Source organism: Netta rufina, assembly GCF_964035555.1.
Source record: "Netta rufina genome assembly, chromosome: 2".
NCBI classification, from domain to species: Eukaryota; Metazoa; Chordata; class Aves; order Anseriformes; family Anatidae; genus Netta; species Netta rufina.
In genome coordinates this window covers 83,806,295-83,829,693 of record NC_140124.1, presented here as the reverse complement: position 1 = coordinate 83,829,693, position 23,399 = coordinate 83,806,295, and the positions used below count along the sequence as shown (strand labels likewise).

Genomic DNA, 23,399 nt, shown 5'->3' with positions numbered 1-23,399 from the left:
GAGACAGAAAAAATTCCTTGTCCTGGTGAGATGTCATTGGATGGATAGCATGTAAGGGTAGGGAACTCAACTTCAGCAACCTTGCTACCACAATTCGTCTGTCTCCACAGAAAAATGAGGCAAAAGAGTCTTGGCCATTTTCATCAGCACCTCATTCCTGATAACCTGGAGGTTTGCCTTCATGTAGTCACTGTCTACTACTGCGGTGCCTGGAGATGTACCAGTTTGCATGGTGCATCCAGGGAATTGCCCTCTGAGGGACAATCTGAAGGCATAACACAAGCTATAGGATGCCCAGTGGTGCTCCAACCCTTGGGAAACTCAGATTTAATTTGAGCCTTCCAGGGAGGAGATTTCCTCAGCCTCTGTGGCCATGTGAAAATGGATGCTTTGCTCCTGGGAGGCTCAGTGTCCTCCCTCTTGAGCGAGCTAGAGAAAACTGCTGCTGCTGCGAAGTCAGCAGGAATTGTTCCAGAGGTGAAAAGAACCAGGATAACCCTGACTTACCTCCTGCTTATACCCTGTCACAACTGGTGACTCCAACAGTTCTCAGCAATTTCACATACCTGGTAAAATATTCCCATGCTTTGTGAAGAGGCTTTTATCTTCTAAGCCTCAGTTTCTAATCACAGAATCAGGCAGAAAGGACATGTCCAGGATAAACATATCTGTCCTATTGTGGCCTGAAATGTGCAGGTCGTCATCTTGTTGGTGTTACCATGCAATGGAAGGTTCTTCTGCGAGATTTTTCCCTTACTTATGAGGAAGTTCAGATATTAAAATTAACTTTTCAAAGAAATGTGTAGTTTTGTCTCCTTGAGTTGGACAGCCCAGAACCAAGCAAGCACCAAAGCTGCCAGAACTTGAAGTGAAGACAGCAAACAGTGCTCAAAACTTCTCAGAGATTCAGGCTCTGGTTGTTTCTAGTTGAACCCCCAGATTGGTTTTGTACGTACAGGTCTGAACACCAAAGCCATCATGTGAAACAAGTATGTATAACATATTCTTATTTCTGACATATGGCAATGCAAACACACAGCTGTGAATGGATGTACCTAACAGGTTTGGAAAACTCCTGAGTAGGCTTGGCTAGTAGGAGTGGACATACTAAGATGCTAAACCAAAATGTATAATCCAAACCATATAAAAAGGGAAGCTAAAAAGACTTTTTGGCCCTCTTTCACATCGTATTCTTTTTCACCTCCATAGATCCAGTGTAACTCCACCAGCTACAATAGACTCTCTTCATTCTGAAGCACACTTTGGCTCAAATTACTCTAATATTCCAAAGCTAGCTAGCTAGATAGATAGAAGATAAGCCTAGAAATAAAATTATATTTTAAATAAATGTAATTTATTTAATAAAATAAAAAATATTAAATAAAATTACATTTTTTAAAAAATGTAGTAAGGGTTCTTTTTTAAAAGCATTTTATTTCCTGGAATCTTCTAGAGACATTTAATTATTATTATTATTATTTTTAATATTTAATTATTTTTATTCATTCTAAAAACAAAAATGCCCAAATTACTGGAGGAAAACAGAGTAATGAAAGCAACTGCTTTTGTTATTGACCAAGCATCTGGTTTCCTGGGAGAAGTGACATTGCTGCTTCTTGCTGTAGTGCATGTCTAGTCCAGCACCAGCCAACTCCTGCTGAAAACCTTGCAGTGTGGCTGAGCTAGCAGAGATCATGGACTAGCATTGCAGAAAGCTGGTCTTGCCATGTGGGCACATGGCCATTTCCAAACAAGTCTTCACTTATTTCCCAAAAGTTCACTTACGTCATTGCTAGCAGCATTAGCCATTTGCTCAGATGAGGCTCCAGGTGTTTTTCTCCATAGCCACTGTTCCAGACTGGTCAACACGACCAGCTGTCAGTGATAAAACCAGGACATTAAGTAGATATTTTCCTCCATTAGGAAAGATGTATGGCAAAACCTCTTCCATGCTAAACATACAATCTCTTTAAAAACTATCCGTCTCTTGGAGTCTATGAATTACACTTCACTATTTCTTCAGAAGAAGAAACAGCTAGGGTATTTATTATGATCTGGCTGGAGCACAAATTAGGTTCCTCTGTGTAATGTTGCTCAGTGGCTTTCTGCCACAGCTTGGAAAGCTGAAAGCTCTCTAGCTAATGCATTATTTTCTTTCAGTGATCTCATGTTCAAAGCATCATTTCCTTAGCCGGAGGCTCTCCCATGGGGTCCGTAAATTCTACATTCAAAGAAGATTTTAATTACTTGGTGAGTGACAAGCTGGAATGGTGATGCAAGTCCTAATCCCTTTCTCGAGTGGTGAATTGAGCTTCTCATCATTAGTACTTCAGACATTATATCAAAAATATCATGGGAATAGTAGTCACCAGTTTACAGTAAGCCAGCTGGAAAACAAGACATGGAAGGTCTTCTCCCCACCACACCAGCCTGCAGGGGTCCCTGCCAGACCTTCCCCTCCTTCCTCCTAGCAGTATGGCATGATACAGTGCACACATATTTCTTCTCCTTTCTCTCTCATGTCTGTTCCTTCCTTCAAACCTACCTGCTTGCTTAGGAGAGAGAAATTAACATTCAAAATGTGTTCCACTTCATTCTTTCATGTTTTGCCTTTTCATTTTTTTTCTTTGAATTATTATTTTTCCTTTGAATTATTTTCCAGATCCTTGTCTTTTTTTTCAAAACATCATAACACGTTCCTCTTCTACCTCCTGTGCTCCTACCTTGCTCCTTCCTTCTATCAGAGATGCACAAACCCTCTCAATTCTGCATAACTCTGATTTTCAGCAGCCAACACCACTCTGATCTCTTCAGTGCCTGACCCCCACACCATTCCCTTTCCTAGGCAGCCCTGTGCTGCCTTTGTCCCACCTGGTAGTTCCTCACTCCCTGCCTGTTTCAGTTTCATAAGAATCCTCCTGCCTTCTTCTTCCTTGTCCTACCAGAAGGAGCCTGAAGTTGTGCCATCTCTGCTTTTGCTCTCTGGCCTCTGCTGCTCCACCTGCAGCCACCTGCCACAGGTAGTTGCTTGCAGACATTTAGCCTGCAAAAATAGAAAAATGAGAGAGTGAGGTACAGAGAGATAACTAGGGATGGGCCTCAGCAGTATTTTGTAGAGTCAAGAAACAGGATTAAGTCAGCTCTAGCCATGTTGCCAGCCCCTGTAGTACAAGCCCAGTCCTACCTGGAAGCTCTTTGGCTATGAATAATGATTTTGAGCTGACATAACCTTCTTAGTAAAGCTCCCTGCTAACAAGGCTGCACAGCTTTAGCCTGGCTCAGGCTACAAGGGTAACAAGTTCATGGCTGCTTGCAACAGCCTTGACAAAGCCAAACACAACATGTTGCTCTCTGCCTCGATGTTATGTAGCAAAGCGACACCAGCACGCGTGGGCTGGAATGAGGAGCAAGAAATAACATTGCTGCAGGGCACTGCTACTTTCATTCTTCTGGCCTCGACTGATTTTAATGACGTGAATTTATAGCTGCATTAGCTCAGAGGGTGCCCCTATCATGTTTTATGTTTATTCTACCATTTATTATATTCCGCTATAAATCTATTTATCATATCTGAAAATATACAGGGTAGCAATGAAATCATCCCATTTTCCCATAGTCAAGTTCAATATAATCTTTAGTTCTTTAGCAGGTCCTGATGTGACCTCCAAGTACTTTGTGATGGAGAGAAAAGCCAGTAACAGATAAAGATAACAGACCTTTGCTTAAGTCACACAGTAGAGTACTGGCACAGACAAAAATGGGACCAGAAGGTCCACCTTGCACAGGTCCTTACACCAGGACATGCTAGGAACCCCACTAACAGTTATTTTCTCCTTGGCAGCCTTTCAATTATTGCAGAGAAATATTTTTAGAGTCCTTTTAAGTACCCTCAGATGACCTTGACCCCTTTAGTTTCAACATCCTAGATTTTTGTGCTACAGACACAAGCAGATACAACCTATAAAGTACAGAAACCACCATAGAAAAGCTTTCATCTCACCTCCTAGATGCTGAACCCCCCCCCCGGCAATTTGTAGAATCACAGAATAAAAAGCTGGACCCAAGCCCCCACTCAAAGCACCGCTAACATTACTGCTTCCTCAGCGCCTCTTCTGGGTGAGCCTTGGACACCCCCACCACCTCCCTGGGCACCTGTTCCATTGCTGACTGCTCTCAAAGTGAAAATTAATTCCCTTATAACCACTCAGAGTTTCCCATGCTGCAGCTCTTGTTTGCTGCCCCTCAGCTTTTCCTCTCCATGGTCTGCCCCTGTAGGTAGCTGAAGAAGTCTGCAGCCAGGTAGAGCTGCTGAGGCCACAGCATGTCTGTCTCAAGACTCATGAAGCCCCTGTGTCCTCTTGGCAGCAATTTCTGCATTTGCTCACCACAAGGGTGCAAAACCAGACTCAGGCTCTTAAAGTACCCTGACTTACAGAGAAGACCTTTGTACAGGAATACGCCTGGACAAGAAGTGATCTCTGCCTAACCTTGCTTTGTGGAGATTTCAGCTGTGGCGTACAACAGAAACAAGTCCGTTCCTTTAATTTCAATCCAGGTTGTCTGTGTCTCTCAGGAAATAAAAATCTGAGTGAGGGCAGAGCTGAGCCAGCTGTGTGAGCAAAACAGAGACAACCTGGGACAACAGCAAGCACTCGTTCTGCTGAAACCAGCAGAAGCTGCTAACCCACCCTGGGCTGCTGGGTGCTACACACTACCATCATGGACAGTGACAGTCACAGGGAGATCTGTAACCACTCACTACTCTCTAAAGCAGCATCATAGAGTGCTGCAAAGTACAGTGTTTGCAAGTATAAACAACATATGAACTACCCATCCCCCCTGCATCTTTCCCCTTGCATCTCTTTCCCCTTTCCCTCCTCAAAAGAGTCAGAAGAAGCTACAATGTTTTGTCTCAGCCCTTTTTATTTTATTTTATATTTTATTTTATTTTATTTTATTTTATTTTATTTTATTTTATTTTATTTTATTTTATTTTATTTTATTTTATTTTAATGAAAGCAATTTTCTTAGTTGTGGTTGGCAGGCACCCAGCTGAGGTATTTTGGTAGTTCTCTAATTTTTCTAAAGATTCTGGAAAAAAAGAATGAACATTAAAGAAATCTTCAACAATTTGTAAGCACAACACCTGGTAATAAATAAAAATAAAATAATAATAATAATAAAAAATAAAGAACAGTTTAATAGCACAGTTGGAATAATTTCCAATCCCCTTAACAAATAACATTATCATAGCTCTGCTGAAATTCATGGCAAACTACCAGCCCAGATGCAAAATTTCCTCATCAGCTCTCGATCTAGCTGTGGCAGGAAGGAAAGGAAACGTATTGCCACAGGTGTCACCATCTGCTCCATGGTCTGAAAGAAGAACTTTGTTTTGGAGCTTTATTAGCCCATTCCACTCCCTGCTTTCTGAAGTTACATGCTCTAATATTTGCTGGGCTTTGATATACTTCAGTGCCAAAGACCAGAAACAGGCAAATAAGCGAAGTGTGCCGAGGGAGATTTCTAGGGGCATAAACAGGAGACAGGCACCAGACTCCCATCACTCTTCTCAGGTAGCTCTTCAACAAAGTACTCTCTGTGGGTCTACCTTTACTTTTCTTTACCTTAAATGAAATTAAGCCAGACTGTTTTGTGTCCCTGTGACAAGCATACTTCCCTGAAAAATGGTCTCCTCTCTACAAATTACTAGAGGCTAAGCTACCACTCACTGCCTGCCATGAAACACATTGAAAAGTCAATAGTTAAAGGAGCAAAGTATGGTTTGATTAAAAGCTATGCTAGATAGGCAACTACGGTCGTAAATAAGAAGCTTAGTATGCCTGTGGATGTGGCCAAAATGAATTACAATGAGGCCCTCAGATGGGCTGGAGCTAAATCTACTGGTGTGGTCACCTCTGCTACTTCTTCCATCAATTCCCCATGTTCCATCACATTTAACTTCTGGTTGCTCCTCACAGCGCTGAAACCCCTCTAATCCAGCACAGCAATCACTGAGCTTCTTCCTTAGGGCCTACTCTGAAGAAAGCAAAGCCAAAAAAAAAACCCTTAGAGACCCAGCAGCAGAGTTCCCTAGAGCTAGATGTTGCTGCTGAGTAACGCAGATACAGCCTGGGGAAGGAGAGCCAGAAGGCCAGAAGATGTCTGAACAGTTCATGGTCTGAACTTTTGGGTAGACCTGTGCGGTGTCAAGAGTTGGACTTGATGATCCTTAAGGGTCCCTTCCAACTCAGGATATTCTATGATTCTATGATTCTATGTACTTTTTTTATACTAAGTAAGCACACATTGTTTTATGGGAGTTTTGGCACTGCTGTGTGTGTGCATGTGTTGGGGGAGTGCATTTCTTTGTCCTATCTGAATTCAACCTGCACACTGAAAGCCCACAGCTGTTTAGAACCTGGAAGCCAAAGAAGCTGAGAATAGTTGTTAAGATAAAATATTGACTATCCGTTTTAGGTACCACAGTAAAAAGAAACAGTAAAGGCTAGCTTAATAGAGAGGAATACAGAAAATATAAAAGGGTTGAAGGAAGAGTCATCAAGCTGATTAGAAATTGTTGCTATAAAGATTATACCAAAAATCCATAAAAGAGTTACCGCTCAGTATGTAGAAGCAGAAGCAAATGAAGAACTAGTAGTAAAGTCTGGGTAACATAAAATTGATTATAAAGATCAGATGCTATCAAAATATTTGTGTCAGAGAGCAGAAACAAGGACACAGAATTCAACTTCCAAGAAGATCCAGTGAACCAGATTCAAGTTGTGTTTTAATATTTTCTTTAACGTAAACGACTTCAACCTTCTGGAGATCAGGAGATGATCAGCAGTATGCATGATAAGTGTTCTTGCTCTTCACAATGCTGGTGTCCATCCACTATGCTCTGTTTTCCTATCTTTTCCCAATCCCTGTGGTTTTCCACCAGAAGATTTCTTTCACTTTAGCCTATACAGTTTCCTTCCTTAGTTTAACACTTTCTCAGTGGCCAAAATCCTACTCACCCTGGAAAAGGTGTGAGTAGGATTCTTCTAGGTTCTCTCTTCCTGCAAAGTTAAAAAACAATAACTACAGGTTCCCCTCAAGGAAGAGTTTGGCAAGTTTTCCTGTTATATTGGTTATTCAAGGCTGTTAACAAACAGCTTTGCCTACCATATTATTTACAGAAAGCAAAAACCTTCTGAGGTTCCTGGGTTGCCCTCTCCCAAGGGAAGCACGAGCTGGCAGCATGGCTATTCAAATTTCTTGTCACATGCTGCAGTCTCAGAAGGTAGAAATGCATATGAGGTGTTTTGAAAAAAAATTACAGCAGATTAACATTTCATCTTTCACATAATACACAGTGCCAACAGGGAATCCCTCCCAAAGATGATTAAATTGGAAAGGCACAGACTGTTTGAATTGGATAGACCTGTAAACGTACCTTGCTGGCAGAAGGATTTCTGTAACCTATATGTCAGTGCTTTCTAGACACAAATAACATTCTCAGGTGCCAGTTTTGTTAATGTGTGTGTGATTTTTAGTAAAGAAAATGTTAACACTGGCAAAATTCTGAATTTTCCATGTCAGTTCCCATATTTCTATGGTCCCAGTGATGGCAAATATGAATAAATGATGAAATGCAACACCTGCCCTATAGCAAGCCACTCTGAATTCTCCAAGGATGATTAATTTTGACAAAATACTACTCACAATACTATTCACAGCTTCACTATTCCCTTGTCTCAGAAAAAATTTAGAAAAGCTTAGCTCAGTTCCCGGAGACATCTGTCTGTTCACATTTAAATAAATAAATAAATAAATAACAAGAAACATAACTCCAATCTGTCCAATCTGGAAAGGCTTGCTAGCCAAGATATTACTGGTTGTCTCCCATGAAGCAAAGTGGTGAGCATTAAGGAAAGACATCAAGATCCTTTTATGTAAAATCCATGTGAGGCAATAGTTGTAGGGTGTTTCATTTCATCACCTCTGTCTGTTCTCATAGTAACCCTGGCAAATTGGGTAGGAATCCACATCTAGGAACTAAATTCACACTTCACATGTGGCTTTCTGAGCCACATACCCAAGTTGCTGCCTTCTGGGAAGGTTTACACATTGCAACCCTCGCGTTGCAGCGGAGCTACATAGACACACTCATGGGACATGGATGCGCCAGTGAGCAAAGGTGTCTGCATGTCTCTCCCGTGCACCAGTTTCTCCTGTACGTGGACAGGAGAAAGGACATGGATATACATGTATTAGAGTGAGTCCAGAGCAGGGCCACAAAGATGATCAAGGGGCTAGAGCACCTCTACTATGAAGGCAGGCTGAGGGAGTTGGGGTTGTTCAGCCTGGAGAAGAGAAGGCCCCAGGGAGACCTCACAGTGGCCTCCCAGTAACTAAAGGAGCCCTACAGAAAAGCTGGGGAAGGACTCTGTGCCAGGGAGTGTAGTGACAGGACCAGGGGAATGGCTTTAAACTAAAAGAGGGTAGGTTTATATTAGATATAAGGAGGAAATTCTTCACTCAAAGGGTGGTGAGGCACTGGCACAGGCTGCCCAGAGAAGCCGTGGATGCCCCATCCCTGGAGGTTCTCAATGCCAGGCTGGATGGGGCTTGGAGCAACCTGGTCTGGTGGGAGGTGTCCCTGCCCATGGCAGCAGGTGGAACTGGATGATCTTTAAGGTCCCTTCCAACCCAAACCATTCAGTGGTTCTATACGTGCTGAGTCCAGGACCATGTCAGGACTGTCAGGAAGCACAGAAATGTCTGTCCAGCCCTTCCCTCTGCCCTTACATCACAGGGGAGCAACATGAACCCAGCCCAGTTACAGGGCCTGGGAGTGCAAATTTAAAGATCTTTTTTACAATTAAGGCTTTCTGTGATTGAAAATTTTTATGCATCTCCTTGGAAAATAAGTGTATGTAAGTAGTGTTACTGCAAAAGGGTTTTACAAAATATTTTGGTTTTAAGTACATTTTAATCAATATAATCTTTATTATTTTATTATTTCCTTAAAATATCATTTACTTTATGGACATTTTATGTCTTCTACATGTATTTATTCAGCCAGTTGATCATATCCTTTCTTCCTTCCTCAATATAAGGTTTATCCTGAGGATTGATATCTTCTCTTTTACGGTGTACAAAACCATGAGTCTGTCCAGGGTAAATTTTAACTTTATAATCAACTTTACAGTTTTGTTTCAGCTTCTGCTCCACCTCGGTGACCTGTAACAGAACATATCATCTTGGCTGCATACTGAATTAGCATGTTATGTATTTACAGACCTCAAATCAACCTAATCAACCTTTTTTTTTTTTTTTTTCCCCTCTTGCCTCTTTCCTCCTAGCAACTCCCACGTATAAAACAACTGTATTTTGCAACAGAAACAGAAAACATTTTTTAGTGTCACTGTAAAACTTTGGGGATAAACAACACAAATTTATGTAGAACTACAGTAAAGAGGAAGAAAATTCATTTTCTGTTTTCTCCTAAGTAAATATACCAGATTACAAAACAAGGATGGAAAGCATACAAAGATAAATATCTTTGATGGGAAACTCACTTGCTCTAGTGGGACGATATGATCATTTTCAGCAAAAATGAAGAAGGTGGGGTGAAGCAAAGTGGATCTCTCGTCAAAGAACCTGATCACTCCTATGGAAAAAGCAAAGACATATGAAATGATTCATGTTAGTTAAAGCGGTTAAACCACTATTAAAGATAAACAATCACAATGAATGCCATGACCTGGTGGCCTGCTGCCTGTGCAGACCCCAACACAGCTGACTTAGTGAAGGTCCCTGCACTCTGACAGAAGGATAGCAAAACATTGCAGAATATCACTATTGCCATGTCTTTTCCTGTGAGCCTAACAGCAGAATAGAGTACAGACACATATTTCAAAAAGATTTTCCAAATATTGAAAACCAGACAGTGGGCAGAATCCTGCCTGAAGACTTATGGAAATGGAGGTAGGTGAGATCCTTAGGCAAAGACCCACCTCACAATAGCTGCTGGATCCTAACAGGTATGAAAGATTTGTACAGAAACTATTTCGTTGTCACCAGTCAAGAGGAATCTGAGACATGGTGAGGCCCTTGGTGTCCCTTGTACTCTATGGTGCACAGAAGCCATCCTGGCTTTGCCACTCAAACCCTGATGTTTAGGATTGTTTCTGTGCAAGAATGTGGGTGCATAAAGACAAATTGTGTAAAGATTTTCTGAAATCATATCACCTTCCCCCATAAGATGTCACGTTAAGTTTCGTTACAGTAATGTTCCTCTAGGATAGCTCCTGCTCTGGTCATGTTCTCTCACAACATAGCAGACCTTTGACACTTACCATAGAGGGACACCCCCGTCTTTAAATGAGGATTTTTCAGCATCAGATGTTGTACTGCTGCTCCACCCCAGCAGAACCCAATGACACCAATATCCTTCACACCACACTGCTCCTTTAGATACTTCAGGACAACATCAACTTCTCTAAAAAATATAAATAAAAGTGAGTTAAAGCTGGAGCCTGGTTCCACAGTGGCTGCGGCTCAGAGGCTGATTGGGCATTGGTCTGCTTGTGGAAGGTAGAGAACTTTTGCATCATTTCTGTTTTTTCCTCTTTCCTTCACTTATTAAATTGTCTCTATCTCAATCCACAAGTTTTCTCCCTTTTTTATTTTTTTATTCCTCCTGTTCTCTCCTTGTCCTGCTTGCAGGGAGTCAGAGAGTGGCTGTGTGTGTGCTTGGCTGCTGGCTGGGGTCAACCCACAACACTTGCTTACAATTACTCATTTCTACATGTAAATTATAGGACAAACCACAGGTCAGAAGACAGGAGAAAGCATGTGAAGTCACTCTTCCCACATCACTGTAGTTAGAACCTAAAGTGATTTTATAAACAGCAACAAAATTCACCAGTGGCAATATGTTCACCAGTGGCTTACATTAGGGAAAAAAAAAAATGTTTAAAAGAGACACATCCAGTCAAGAACATCCTATTATCACAAATGTGACTAGAGGTAAAGTATTACCAGGGGACACAAATACTTCATGGAATTGTGACAGCAAGTTTCAAATTGTTGATTAAAAATCAACAGCAGTATTATGTAATTAAGCCAGGTCAGATAAAAATGGTTAAAAATACAGCTAGAAAAATAGCAGCTAGAAAAATAGCAAAACAGTATTATTTAAAGTTGCTGGGATCTGATGGGGAGCAGGACAAATGTTCCCCAGTTAAATCCCATTCGGTGACTGTGTTTGCACCTTAACAGAAACTCATAGAAGATGTGCCTGCCCATAGGAATTGAATCAAAACAAAATGGAAGAAGCTTGCTGTATCCCCTAGCCTTTGTTGATGCTTTTCTTTTGAGTCATTGATCCCCCTTTTACTCTCTGCACAAGTAAATAGTGGTCACTCCTATTCTTGTTCAAAGATCTGCTTTTCTCCAAAAAGCATTCCTCACACAGCCTTCAAGCTTAACACTTGAACTGCACAGAATTTTTGTTTCTGGACATCCATCTGTATTTGATCCATTAATAATTTAGGACCTAATCCTGCATCTTTACTGATGCAAAAATTCCTACTAAAGAAGCACATCCACAAGCTGGACCATGAACAACAGTTGTACTTGTCTATTTTGCTGGCCTGTCGAGTTTTCAGCCAATCATCGAAAGAAGCCCAGTCATTCGAAGGTTTCCACCCTTCTTGTCCCACAAAAAAATCCGGGCAGATGGCTCTGCAAGAAAAATAAAAACATTTTATGCCCATGAAATAACACTGAGAAAGGATCGAAGGGAAGTCTGTGTGTATTACAAAAAATTCATTTTATTGAGTACACATAGAATGTAATCTCCATCAAAGCATTTTACATGCAACCCTCATTATTTTTCTGTCTGATAAATACAGTTAGCATAACTTCCAGATATTTGTTTTCTTTTTAAAATTCATTAATTAATCTGTCTTTTTTTTTTTTTTCTCTTTAACTGCAATTGAAAAACCTTAGTGGTTTCCTACTAAATTAGAAAGAAAAGAAAATCTACAATTTACACAGTCGATACATTTGGGCAAGAAGGAATGCTAACCCAGTAATACAGGGAAGTGGATATACAATACTCTTTTCACGTATCTGAGACCTTATTTCTTTCTCTGGCACAAGCTGGTACAGTTCACTTTCACAGAATTACTTTCAGCTTGCCTGGAATTTTTGCCATAGCAGTGAACTTGCGAACGTGCTATGTAAGGGAGGAGGATGCAGCTGTTTCATGTTCACAGAGCCATTCCAGTACCCCAACTAAAGATGCAAAATAAGACTTTTTCCATTTCCTCCTTTCCTTCTTTATTTGTCTATTACCTCGTTATGGTGGGATTGCTCAACAATGATGCTTTAACAGGAAATTCTTTACAAAAGCCTGGAAATGAAGCCTACGAAATTGTTCATGTTTGTATGGTTTCAAAAATAAAATAAATTAAAAAAAAAAAAAATGGAAGGCATTTGCAAAAGAGTAGGATTTCTTACATGTATCCATTGGCTGTTAGCATATCAGCCATGTATCTCGTGTTTGGGAGTTGCCATCCAAATATATCATGAATCACGATCACAGCTTTGTCTGTGCTGGCAGAGGGTTTGGAAACATAAGCCCTGATGTGCTCAATTTGTACTTCCTGCCCACGGCCGCCGTAGTCAAACTTGTCTCCAATGTCACATGGGCAGGGCCTCAATTCGTTAGCCATGTGTGATATCACCCTGGGAAGAACAGAAAACATTCAGGTGTGAATATCACAGCACACCACGCTGAAACAGACCAAAACACAGAGGTGTCATAGACTGTTGAATTTTTGAATCACTACACTTACCAATCATTGATAGATCAAAAATGCAACATCAGTCAATCAGCATATCAGGATTTTTTTATAAGTAACAATCTTGTTGGTTGTCTTATAAACTATTATCTTATAAAATTGCTTATCTTATAAACTCTTCTGCGGGGACCTGGCACATAACTAGGGCTTGTGTGCCCTACAATAATACAGGAAAAGTAAAGAACAACCAGCCAGGCAACTGTCATAAATTAATTACATAGTGATGAAGCTAGCTCTTTTAATCTACATCATGCATGTGTCCCTGCCAGGAATGCGTTCTTTGTTATAGACAGTAAATGCTTAATACAGGACCTTGCATTTTGGAAAAAAAAAAAAAAATATATATATATATATATACATACACTAATAATAATAAATAAATAAACAACAACAACAACAACAACAAAAAAAACACTTGTGTAGAAAGACATAATTACACCTTGATTAATTGTGGTATTTTCCTGGACGTTTAAACTTCCTTTAGCAAACATATTCAGAGTCAAGAAATCCCTTTTCTAAACCAGCATTAGCCTCAGATACAGCAGATTTTGAAAGAGGATGTTTAAAAAATGCGTCAGAAAAATGTACTGATCAGTGGAAGTTGGAATATAAAATTTTTAATACTAAAAAAAAAAAAAAAAAAAAAAAAAAAAAAAGAGAGAGAGAGAGAGAGAAGGAATACATTCAATCTCCAAGATAGAAAAACAAGGAAAATGAATGTAAGGAAAAATCCGCGAGTTAAGCCAAATATTTTACGAACAAGGTAACAGTATGGTTAAATTATTACAAACTATTGCTTAGGTGAAAATAAACAAGTTATTCACAAAGGTCAAAAACCACCAACAGAGGCTAACACAGGTTGGTGTAGATCCTTACACTCTCAGGTTAATGATTTTATACCACTGACCTTAGATTAACCAACTGGGTGGTCTGACTTCATATTACTGCAAAAAGACTCAAATAACTTACCTGAATATGCACAGGGAACCTCCAAGTTATTCAAGAATGTGGAGAGAATTTAGGTAAAGCTTCGCCTAAACTTCCTCCAGACAAAGTGCAAAGGTCTGTGAGCACTGTCTAAGAAAACTTTGCTTAGTACAGAAGCAAGGATGTTCAGTATTGACTGCACCAAATGTGCTCACAGAGAGAAACAGGAAAAGCAGGTACCAAACAGTCCCTGAACTGGCATGACTTAAATAGCTGCAGCCCTAAAGGGACAGCTGCAGGAGAACCAACCAACAATCAACCTTACTGATGGGAGATTTGCACAGATTTCCAGGAACAAAGATGTCCTGTATTTACATAATTTACATTTCAGAATATCCCAAGAGTTAGCAAAGCTAGGTTTTCACAGATGAAAATTTCAAGACAAGCCGTATCTTATTTGAAAGCTGTATTAACTGTAGGCACACATATATACAAATCCTCAAGTTGTTTGTTTTTTTTAATAAACCTATGTGTTTTTCATATGCTGTAGTCTCATATAAAGGACTCATAATTTAAAATAAGTCTACTAGGAAAAATGAATTAATCAACAGAATTTAAGCCAAAATTTAGTTTAAATGCATAATCAAAAAGAGTAGATAACTGCTTTTCCTTAAAAAAAAAAAAAAAAAAAAAAAAAAAGTTAACTAAAATCAGAAAATATAACAAGATCAATTGAATATTAAAGAAACAAGTACTATTTCCAATTTCTGAGATTCTACTGAACTATTCCTTAAAAATTTATCTTTCCCTCCCTTATATACAATAAATAGTGTTCTAGGAGGAGCTGTAAGCCCACATCCATCACTGCACTCTCTCTGTTCTATCATCTCCACCTGCAAGCGCTTGAGCATTTGAAGGCCAAACAATAACTTTAGCTTTCAGCAACCTGAATCTACAACTAGAAAAATATAAAGATATGCTCTGTGGCTCTTTCACTTTCAAGAGGTTCTCCTGAGTCTCTTCCTGAGATGTCTTCCCCATCTTGAGAAGGAAACCAACAGATTTCCAAACTGCCACCTGGAATAATTTGGGAAGAAAGCACTCTGGTACCATTTAAATGACCATGGACTCTTCAAAAATGCATGTAGATAATGTGCAAGTCCTCCAGACACACCGAGTTCAGACTCAGCAGGCACTTGCTTTATGTTTCTCACGAGGAAAAGCTGTGAAAGTTAAAACCAAAACCAAAAACAAGCAAACAAACACACATACCTGTAGCACAGCCAATGTGTGAGACAGCAGAGCCAAGCCACAAGAGTGTAGCAAGGACAGCAAGCACTGAATGGGATCGCGAAGAAAGTGCTAACTCATAAAATGGAAGGGGTGAGTGCAAGGATCAAGTTTCTTCAAATAAGAGTTGCGTAATTTACTGCCTTTATCTGTGCATATCACAGAGTCACAAAGCTAGAATTTCACTTTTTTTTTAAGCCTTTAATTTTCTTCTGAGTATAAGCAGGGTGTGCTACTGTGACAAGTCATGCTGTATGTGGATACAAAACGTTCCCTGTAGCTTATACAAAATGGTATTAATATTGGTAGTTCTTCTTAACTCTTACGAAACATGTTTACTTAGCTGAGCAATTCATTTAATCTTTTTTTTTTTTTTTTTTTTTTTAAGGGTGTTCCTTTGTTTTTGAAGGTTGGGGTAGTATCACTTTCAAACATTATGCTCATGTTTTTATTTCTTTAGACTATTTATCCATTGGTAATAGAGAAATCTGAAGTCATCAGCACGGTGAGGTAGTGACATAGAGACATTGTTTCAAAGCCCTATACAAGACAGAGCATAGCACAGGAAAAATATTTTCTCTTTCAGCATGAGAACAAATAAAATCTGAAAAGGCAGCAGTTGTGTAGATTGCTCTACATATAATTATAATAATTATTTTAAATGCTGATATATTTTTATCCTATCAGAACATGTTATATATTTTTTCCCTTTTGAATTAAAGTGACTGCCTGATCCTTGTATCCCTCCCATTTGGCTTTCTGATCTTCTTTTTGTTGCATAATCGGTTTTATTCTTTAAAGAGCTTTATGTAAAAATAGCAGTGAAAGTTCACTGTTTCTTCACAGGTACATCTGAAAAATAGCACTAAATGCACTTTTGTCCCATGTTGACAAAGTGACGCGTTTTGCAATTTAGTCCTCACATATAAACTGTTTGCCCATATTCTAAATAATCTTATCACTATGACTTGCTTACAATTCCAATTACAATTGCAGCAATTCTTCCAGAAACTTCTCTTCACTGGGATTGCTTTGCCCCATGCTCACTTCCTTGAGTGACTGTACTGTGCCTGTGGAAACTTTCCTTTATATAAGACTATTTTCTATGACCTTAATATTAACATTAAACTTTATAAATTAAACGGGTTTTAATTTAATCTCTTGTTGATTCTGTGTTCCCTGACAATCCATTCAGATTTTCCCCTTATAACTTTTAATTAGAAGTCAAAATTTAATTCAAAACATTCACACTCTCCGTATGCGCAGTTGATTGTACTTTGTACTATAAACTCACAATGCTAGATCTTACACAGTGAGTTACAGTTTTATCATGAAGACTTGACCACACTTGTAGTAACTTGTATTTACCCTTTCAACTTCTAACAAATGCAGCATCTCAGTTGTTTTTTTTTTCCTTTTGCTTAGTCACAGTATTAGTTTTACAGTACACATGCCATTTAAACGTTTATGAATGACAGCCGTTCTCTAAATATATGACCTGATCATCCTCTTACACAACAGCTTACCTTGTAATGCTAAGGGAGCTCGACTGAATTTAGGATTACCTAGGTTTTACACTGAGGTAATTAAGACACACCAGACTTCCAGACCTCTAACAATCTTCTCCTGGGAAAAAAAAAAAAATGTTACAAGAGCTGTATCACCTAGGCAACAGGTAGATTAATACATTAGGTATAGACAGTATCTTATCAAAAGCAACACTTCAGCAGCAGCCACAGGCCAGAATTAGAGTTCTCCTGGCAAATTCACAGAAGGTAGGTCCATCAGTGGCTATTCAACACATTGCCCCAACAGGCACATCCAGCACAGAAAGACCCAAAACCGCTGCTTGCCAGGATGTGGAGTAAGAGGAAAATTCCCTAAGCAGCCACTGATGGCCACCAGTGAAGGCTGGGTGTTGAGGTAGATGCAATCTTGAGATGATGCAACATAGAGATTTTTGCTGTATCATCAATGGAAAAATTACGTAACAAGATACATTGCACAAAAACATTTAATATTTCTTCTTTAAGCAGTAACCATGGTTTGTAATCCACAAAATAATGCCGTTTGTCATTTGTATTATACTTTTGATTTCTGAAACTGTCGGGAAACTGTCTATACAGTATCACAGGACCAGTATCTCAGTAATGTGAGAAAGCAGTACCCCATTTGAATAACCTCAGACTCCAAATTTTGAAAAAAGACATGCACAATAAAGTCACTTGTTAAATAAATACCTGCCACCAGGGTACCAGTCAAAGAAACCTAGTGTCTCAGAAGGAGTTCCACCAGACAATCCATTTGTGTCCCTAAATTTTGGGCCTGTGATTTAAGTGGTACCTAGGTGAACAGTGGCCACAACATATAAACATTATTCTACTACTAGTACAACTTATTTCAAGTATTACACTAAAACCCAAGGAATTGTAAACCATTTCACAGCATATTAAGACATGACACTGTTAAGTGACATCTGAAACCACCTCAAAAGAATATAGCATGGAATTATGAGTTAGAATCTACTGACCAAAAAAAATAAAATAAAATATTGTTTCCTTTTTTCTTTAATTTCAACAAGCTCTCCCTCCTAATTTTCTAAAATGTGCTATCAAAAATCTCCACAATATGTTACATGATTACGTTATAAGTTAATTGATTGTTTTTCTATTAAATATATTTATCCAGCCAGTTGATCATATCTTTTCTTCCTTCCTCAATATAAGGCTTATCCATCTCCTCTTCTGTGATGTACAAAACCATGAGTTTGTCCAGGATAAGTTTTAACCTGATAATCAACTTCACAATTTTGCTTTAGCTTCTACTCCAGTAGGGTGACCTGTAATATAGAGCAGAGTCACAGTTACATTAATATAGATATATTCCATGCTGCCAGTCCTTAGTTTATTCATCATTCAACTCCCTGATTTATCATGCAGGCTAGACACTAATAATCAAGCTCCCTATGGAAAAAAACAAAAAGTAAAATTATATAAAGAAAAAACACCATTGCAATAAGGGTCTAGAAAATCTGTTAGAATATAAAGGTAGGTACAACAACTTACAAAGATATGGATACAATAAAAGTACTTCCTACATACACAACATATGAAAATACTAAATAAACTAAAACTCAATAACAAGCCTCAATCAGACACCAATGGATGCAATTTGGCTTATCATATGTGGTTTATGAGTGTATGTGCCTGGAAAGCTTGAAAAACATTTGTATGTATTGTTTAGAATGACATAAATGAGGGCAAGATATCTCTTTTTTCAAGTTTTAGGAACTCGTGTCACTTTAGTGTCACTTCCAAATGTTATATAAACACCAAATTTTCAGGGACCTTTGGGGAATATGTAGTCTAACCCTTACTGTCAGCTACAGCTCGGGGCCTTGTCCAGCTGGGTTTTTAATACCTCCAAGAATGAAAACTTCACAACCTCTCTCAGATTCAAATATTAAAGCACCCTCAGAGGATTATTTTTTTTCTTATGTTTAAGTGGAATTTCCTGTTTCACTTTGTCCCCATTGCCTCTTCTCCTTTCACTGAATACCAATGAAAAAAGTCTGCCTCCATCTTCTTTATTCCTACCCATTTCTGTGTCACTGCCTCCATCTTCTTTATTCCTACCCATTTCTGTGTCACTGATGACTTCAGTTAGCACTTTGAAAACCATGTGTTCTTTCATCTCACTAAGACTTATTTAAATGTGTTTTATTTTATGGCTAATCAATCATGAGCATGACAGTTTACCTAACAAATCTTTCTTTCTCTACATCAGACTATGTGTGCAAGTGTGAAAAATCCAAGTGGAAATTCCTGTAGACCAGATCTCCAGTTATGAACTTGGACTTGTGTAGGTAATGTGAGATATCCTTTTATGAACATGTACGCATGGGAACAAGCACATCATCCTGCATGATGGCCTCACTTCACAGGATACATGGAGACATCTACACGTAAGGCTTATTAACTATCACAGTGCAGACACTCATTAAGGCTTCACAGCAAGTAGTTGCCAGTAATGTTGGGGAGTGGAATGACCAAGTGCTCGTAAATCACAGACTGAATGTTTCCTCAGCTGACCTAATTCTATCCTTTGTGTTATATTTCTTAATGTTACTTCTAGGGTGTGGGTATTTTATCATTTTAAAGTTCATCTTTCTATTTAGCACACAAATTTGACTAAGAAAATTTGTAAAGTGAACAGAATTTGTGAAAGCTGGATGAGACAAAGAATCACATTAAAAAATCTCCTTCATTGCAGTACTAGAAATTTAATTAATATTGAACATTTTTTCAATTTCATGAGTATGATCTCCCTAGCATATTGGCTAGAGTAGAGTGTGCAGCAAGAAAAATTGATCATTTTATCAAAAATTGCATTTAGGCACATATATTTGCACACAAGGGAGAAGAGCTTATGTTGTAAGTGAAATAAAAAAATAGTAATTCTCAATACAGGTGTTTTTCTGTGCAGTTTAAGTGTACCTTTTATACTGAAGGTAATTGCTCATGGGCTTACCTTGTTCCATTTGCTTTATACTAACTTAAAAAAAAATATCAAATGCAGATAAAAAGAAGAAACAGTCTTCTAAATCACTGTTCCTCATCATATCCTTGACTTTATTTAACCCACTAACTTTACACTTTTATGTAAAAGTTTTTCTTTTACATTTTTCTTCACTGTGAAGTCTGATAAAATTATCATGCCTAGATTACCCAGAATCAATAGGAAAAAAGAAAAAAAAAAAAAAAAAAAAAAAAGCATACAGCAAAGGATTGCTCCCTGAATAGTCCAAAACTGCAAGAGGATTTTTATAAAACTTTTTCACCTGGGTTACTGGAAATACTTTCAAAAAAGAAAGAGATTTCAGGAAAAAAAAAATATATATATACATATATATAGTTTTAATTCTTTTTCTAAGTTATGCAATTCCTTCTAAGTCTGCCTCCATTTTTCTGCTTATTTTTTTTTAATAAGGCTGAGTTCTGGCTTGTAATTCAGGAGGAAAAATTAAACACAGAAATGAAAGAAGACAGATGTTATTTGCGTACTTGATGAAGGGGAATGAAGTCATCTTTTCAGCAAAAAATAAAAATGTAGGGTTCATCAGATAGGACACATCATCAGAATCCTTGATTAGACCTAGAAAACATTAAAAAAAAAATGTCAATTGACTTTTAAGTTGAAATTCAGATTCAGCACTCTGTTTATGCAGTGAAAAGTTTTCCTGTCTTATGCAACATGTACCCGTAAATGTCATTATGTCAGGAGCTTTTTAACAAGCTACTGTAAGCATGGCTTCTAGAAGAACACCCTTCTAGATTAAAACTTTATTTTAGTTAGTTTCTTGAGCTACAGATTAAATATCTGAATTCATAGGACTTGAAAGATGTTTTCTGTGCATACAACGTTGAGTTACTCTGAACTGATGGGGGAAGTCAATGTTTTAATAAGTACCCCCAAATCTACATTCTAAGAACAGTTTAGCTACCCCAGCTTCTTGAGCAGAGCATAAAAGGACAACTGACGCTAAAATAACCACTGTCTAACTACACGGAGTAGCTAAATCAAAAACAACACTTCCTGTATGTGAGTAAAGTCCTAGCCCTGCAGCATGCCGTTGCAAAGCAGTAGTAAACAGGAAAAGGGAACTGAATTGGGAAGGTGACCCAAGGACATGTATGTCTGTCTAAACCTGAAGCAAAGACGCAGATCCTACGATTCATTATGAAACTAGAAACAAATGTCCTCACCACCATCTTCCTTGCATAATATCCTTCCTACTTTGCTCAAAATATGTCATCAACTGAAAATCTAATTTGAAGAAACAATGCTAGATCAAGTACCTCAGCTATACAGTACACATACTCATGTGTACCTGCTTGTATTACATCCTTGAATAGAGAGGTACACCAGCCCTTAATTTGGGATATGTCAGCATCATGTGATGTGCAGCAACACCACCCCAGCAAAAAATGATGACCCTTAATTTCTTAACACCACACTGGTCATTTAGGTATTTCAGGACAGCATCAGCTTCTCTGGAACATATAAACAAATGCAAATTAAGCACCCATCGTAAAATCAACATTGTAAAATTTGAAAAGTAAATATAAATATGCATGTGTCCCTCTACCGTGTTGCTATTATATCTTTTTCATACACATTAAATAAACTATTATTTCAGGCAAATATTATGGCTTGCTAATCTGAAATCATCAAAGAGATAAAAAAAACTAATGGAATTAAATAAAAACACAACATGGATAACATACATCAAAGGAAAGCTACATGGATGGAAAACAGATGATTTTTTTAAACACCTACCTTAGAGGTAAAAATGCTTAAAACTCTCTGAAAAGTTGGATGATTTTTTGTTTTGTAAATGTAGACACAAAAAGTAATAACAACCTCTCCAGAGAACACTATTCATTAGACAGTCAATATGTTGACAATAACTATAAGTTCAGCTCGGAGATGCTTGCTGCAGGAAAGTCAACATGACAAACATGGAAGATGTTTTGAGGATTTATAGTGTCAGTTGAAATACATCTGGCCCAGATGCTGTATTCTGGAAGTATCCATTTACCCCTGAAGTACCCCGAAGGCCCCTGTCACCATGCAGAGGCAGTAAAGTATCAGAGGGAGAGAGGTAACAGTTAATTGTTTTATATCACCTCAAGACTATATTTTCAGCCTCACAAATACTACCTAATCTGTTGTCCCACCACCACCACATATACATATACAAATGAAGTGCCAAAAATTTTTCTTCACCATAGCTGACATTTAAAACATGTAAATTGCCTGTAAGAAATGCCAGGCAGAGCCCAACCCTTCCTTCCCATTCCAGCAGAGAGAGGACAGATTCCAAACTAAGAAGTTTCCACAACAACTGACCCCTCTGAGACGGGAGCTCTCTGGATGTGATTCAATTATGCCTCCCATAACCTTCTCACCAAATACCTAAGCCCTGCAACCTTCAATGTAGCTACTCCCCACAGACCAAGAAAGAGATTTGCTCTCCCAGTAAGTTAATTAGTTTGATTTCTAATTAGTCTGGCCCCTTCACAGTACTGTCTTGCCAGCAGCTGCCTTCTGTTATTAAGGCAGCAGAGCACCTTTGCTAGAGACAGAAGGTCTTCGATGATAAATGCTTGAGCAGCGTTGCACATGTGCAAGTAACAGACATGATCTCTTCAGGGGCAGCACACTTTACACCCTAATATTAACAAGTTAAAATCAAACACAAGGTTAATTCCAGGCTAACTGGAAACCAGGGTAGATCACAGATCACTGTTTAAGTGGTGTTCCTTGAGGACTGCTACAGGTGTTAAGCACTAGCTTCTGTTTCACGGTGGTCCCAGTTTCCTCATGGAAGTGACATGAGAGTTGTCTGTCATAAGAACAGCCAAATGGCTGTGGGGTACTATCCATACTATCCCTCCTTGAATTTAAAGGTTTAAAGATTTTAGTCAATGTGATATGCGGTTCCCTGACACCTTACTTGTTTATTTTTCTGGGATCTTGAGTTTTCAGCCAACCATCAAGCCTGGATCAGAAGGCTTCCACGCTTCTTTTCCTGCAAAAAAAGTCTGGGCAGATGGCTCTGTGCACGCAGACACACATAAACAAAATCAAAATTAAATAAATTCATCGACCCTTAGACTTTTTGTCTAAGGGTTGTCTTGTTGTGGCCCTTCATACAACAAAAAGCTTCTACCCAAGCAAAATATTGTTTTTATTTCTTTTCCTCAAGAAAGTCATGTTTTTAAATACCATTGTTAACTACTCTACAGAAATGCCTATATACTTTACAAAACATTTCTAAGTATATATATATGCTTTTTTCAATGTTTCAATGAGAAATGATCAAAGAGGGTCCTGATTACAATTTTAGGTTTTGCATACAGCATTATACCACTTAACATAAATCCACCATTAAAGCATTCAAAATAAACAAAGGCAGCTACAAGAAATAGTTATTTACTACAGAGCACATGATGGGGCTTGCTTATGAGCTAGGGAAAAAAAAAAAGAAAAAAAAAAAAAGGATGGACTGACTGCTTTACTGCAGACATCATTTGGTGACTGAAAAAAGAGACATAGAGTAAGATCCCGCTCAGTACTGAAGAGCTCCTGCATCACAAGAGTAGCTAAACCCTGGCTCAGGATGACCTGAGATGTGCTGCATGACCAGCAGAAGAGGTGATGCATTCACTAGAAAGAAACAAACAGGGACTCTTGAGGATGCCGTCTTTAGGTCACCCTTAGATATTGCTGTGTGCTCTCCCCAGCACAGCCCAC

General features: G+C 38.6%; 1 protein-coding gene across 2 annotated transcripts; it reads right to left on the bottom strand.

Annotated features, from left to right (window-relative positions):
* Window positions 1–8,989: 8,989 nt before the first annotated feature.
* On the bottom strand, window positions 8,990–15,140 carry LOC311222651 (carboxymethylenebutenolidase homolog). Of its 2 annotated transcripts, none has more exons than XM_084307048.1 (6): window positions 15,063–15,140; window positions 12,520–12,747; window positions 11,632–11,739; window positions 10,350–10,492; window positions 9,570–9,661; window positions 8,990–9,231 (listed from the first exon to the last, which is right to left on the bottom strand). In XM_084307048.1, exons 2-6 carry the CDS (start codon window positions 12,732–12,734, stop codon window positions 9,052–9,054), a joined length of 738 nt encoding a protein of 245 aa, XP_084163174.1. In that variant the 5' UTR covers window positions 12,735–12,747; window positions 15,063–15,140; the 3' UTR covers window positions 8,990–9,051. The 2 variants fall into 2 exon arrangements, with proteins under 2 accessions (XP_084163174.1, XP_084163175.1); XM_084307049.1 differs by lacking the exon at window positions 15,063–15,140 and adding an exon at window positions 13,833–14,315.
* Window positions 15,141–23,399: the final 8,259 nt, after the last annotated feature.

What these genes read in the sequence shown, in the direction of transcription:
- LOC311222651 (XM_084307048.1), bottom strand. Translation starts at nt 12,734, where the DNA reads ATGGCTAACGAATTGAGGCCCTGCCCATGTGACATTGGAGACAAGTTT. An exon ending in GACGGGGGTGTCCCTCTATG is followed by an intron (nt 9,662 to 10,349) that starts GTAAGTGTCAAA and finishes CTTTTTCCATAG; the next exon opens with GAGTGATCAGGTTCTTTGAC. An exon ending in ATATCGTCCCACTAGAGCAA is followed by an intron (nt 9,232 to 9,569) that starts GTGAGTTTCCCA and finishes GTTCTGTTACAG; the next exon opens with GTCACCGAGGTGGAGCAGAA.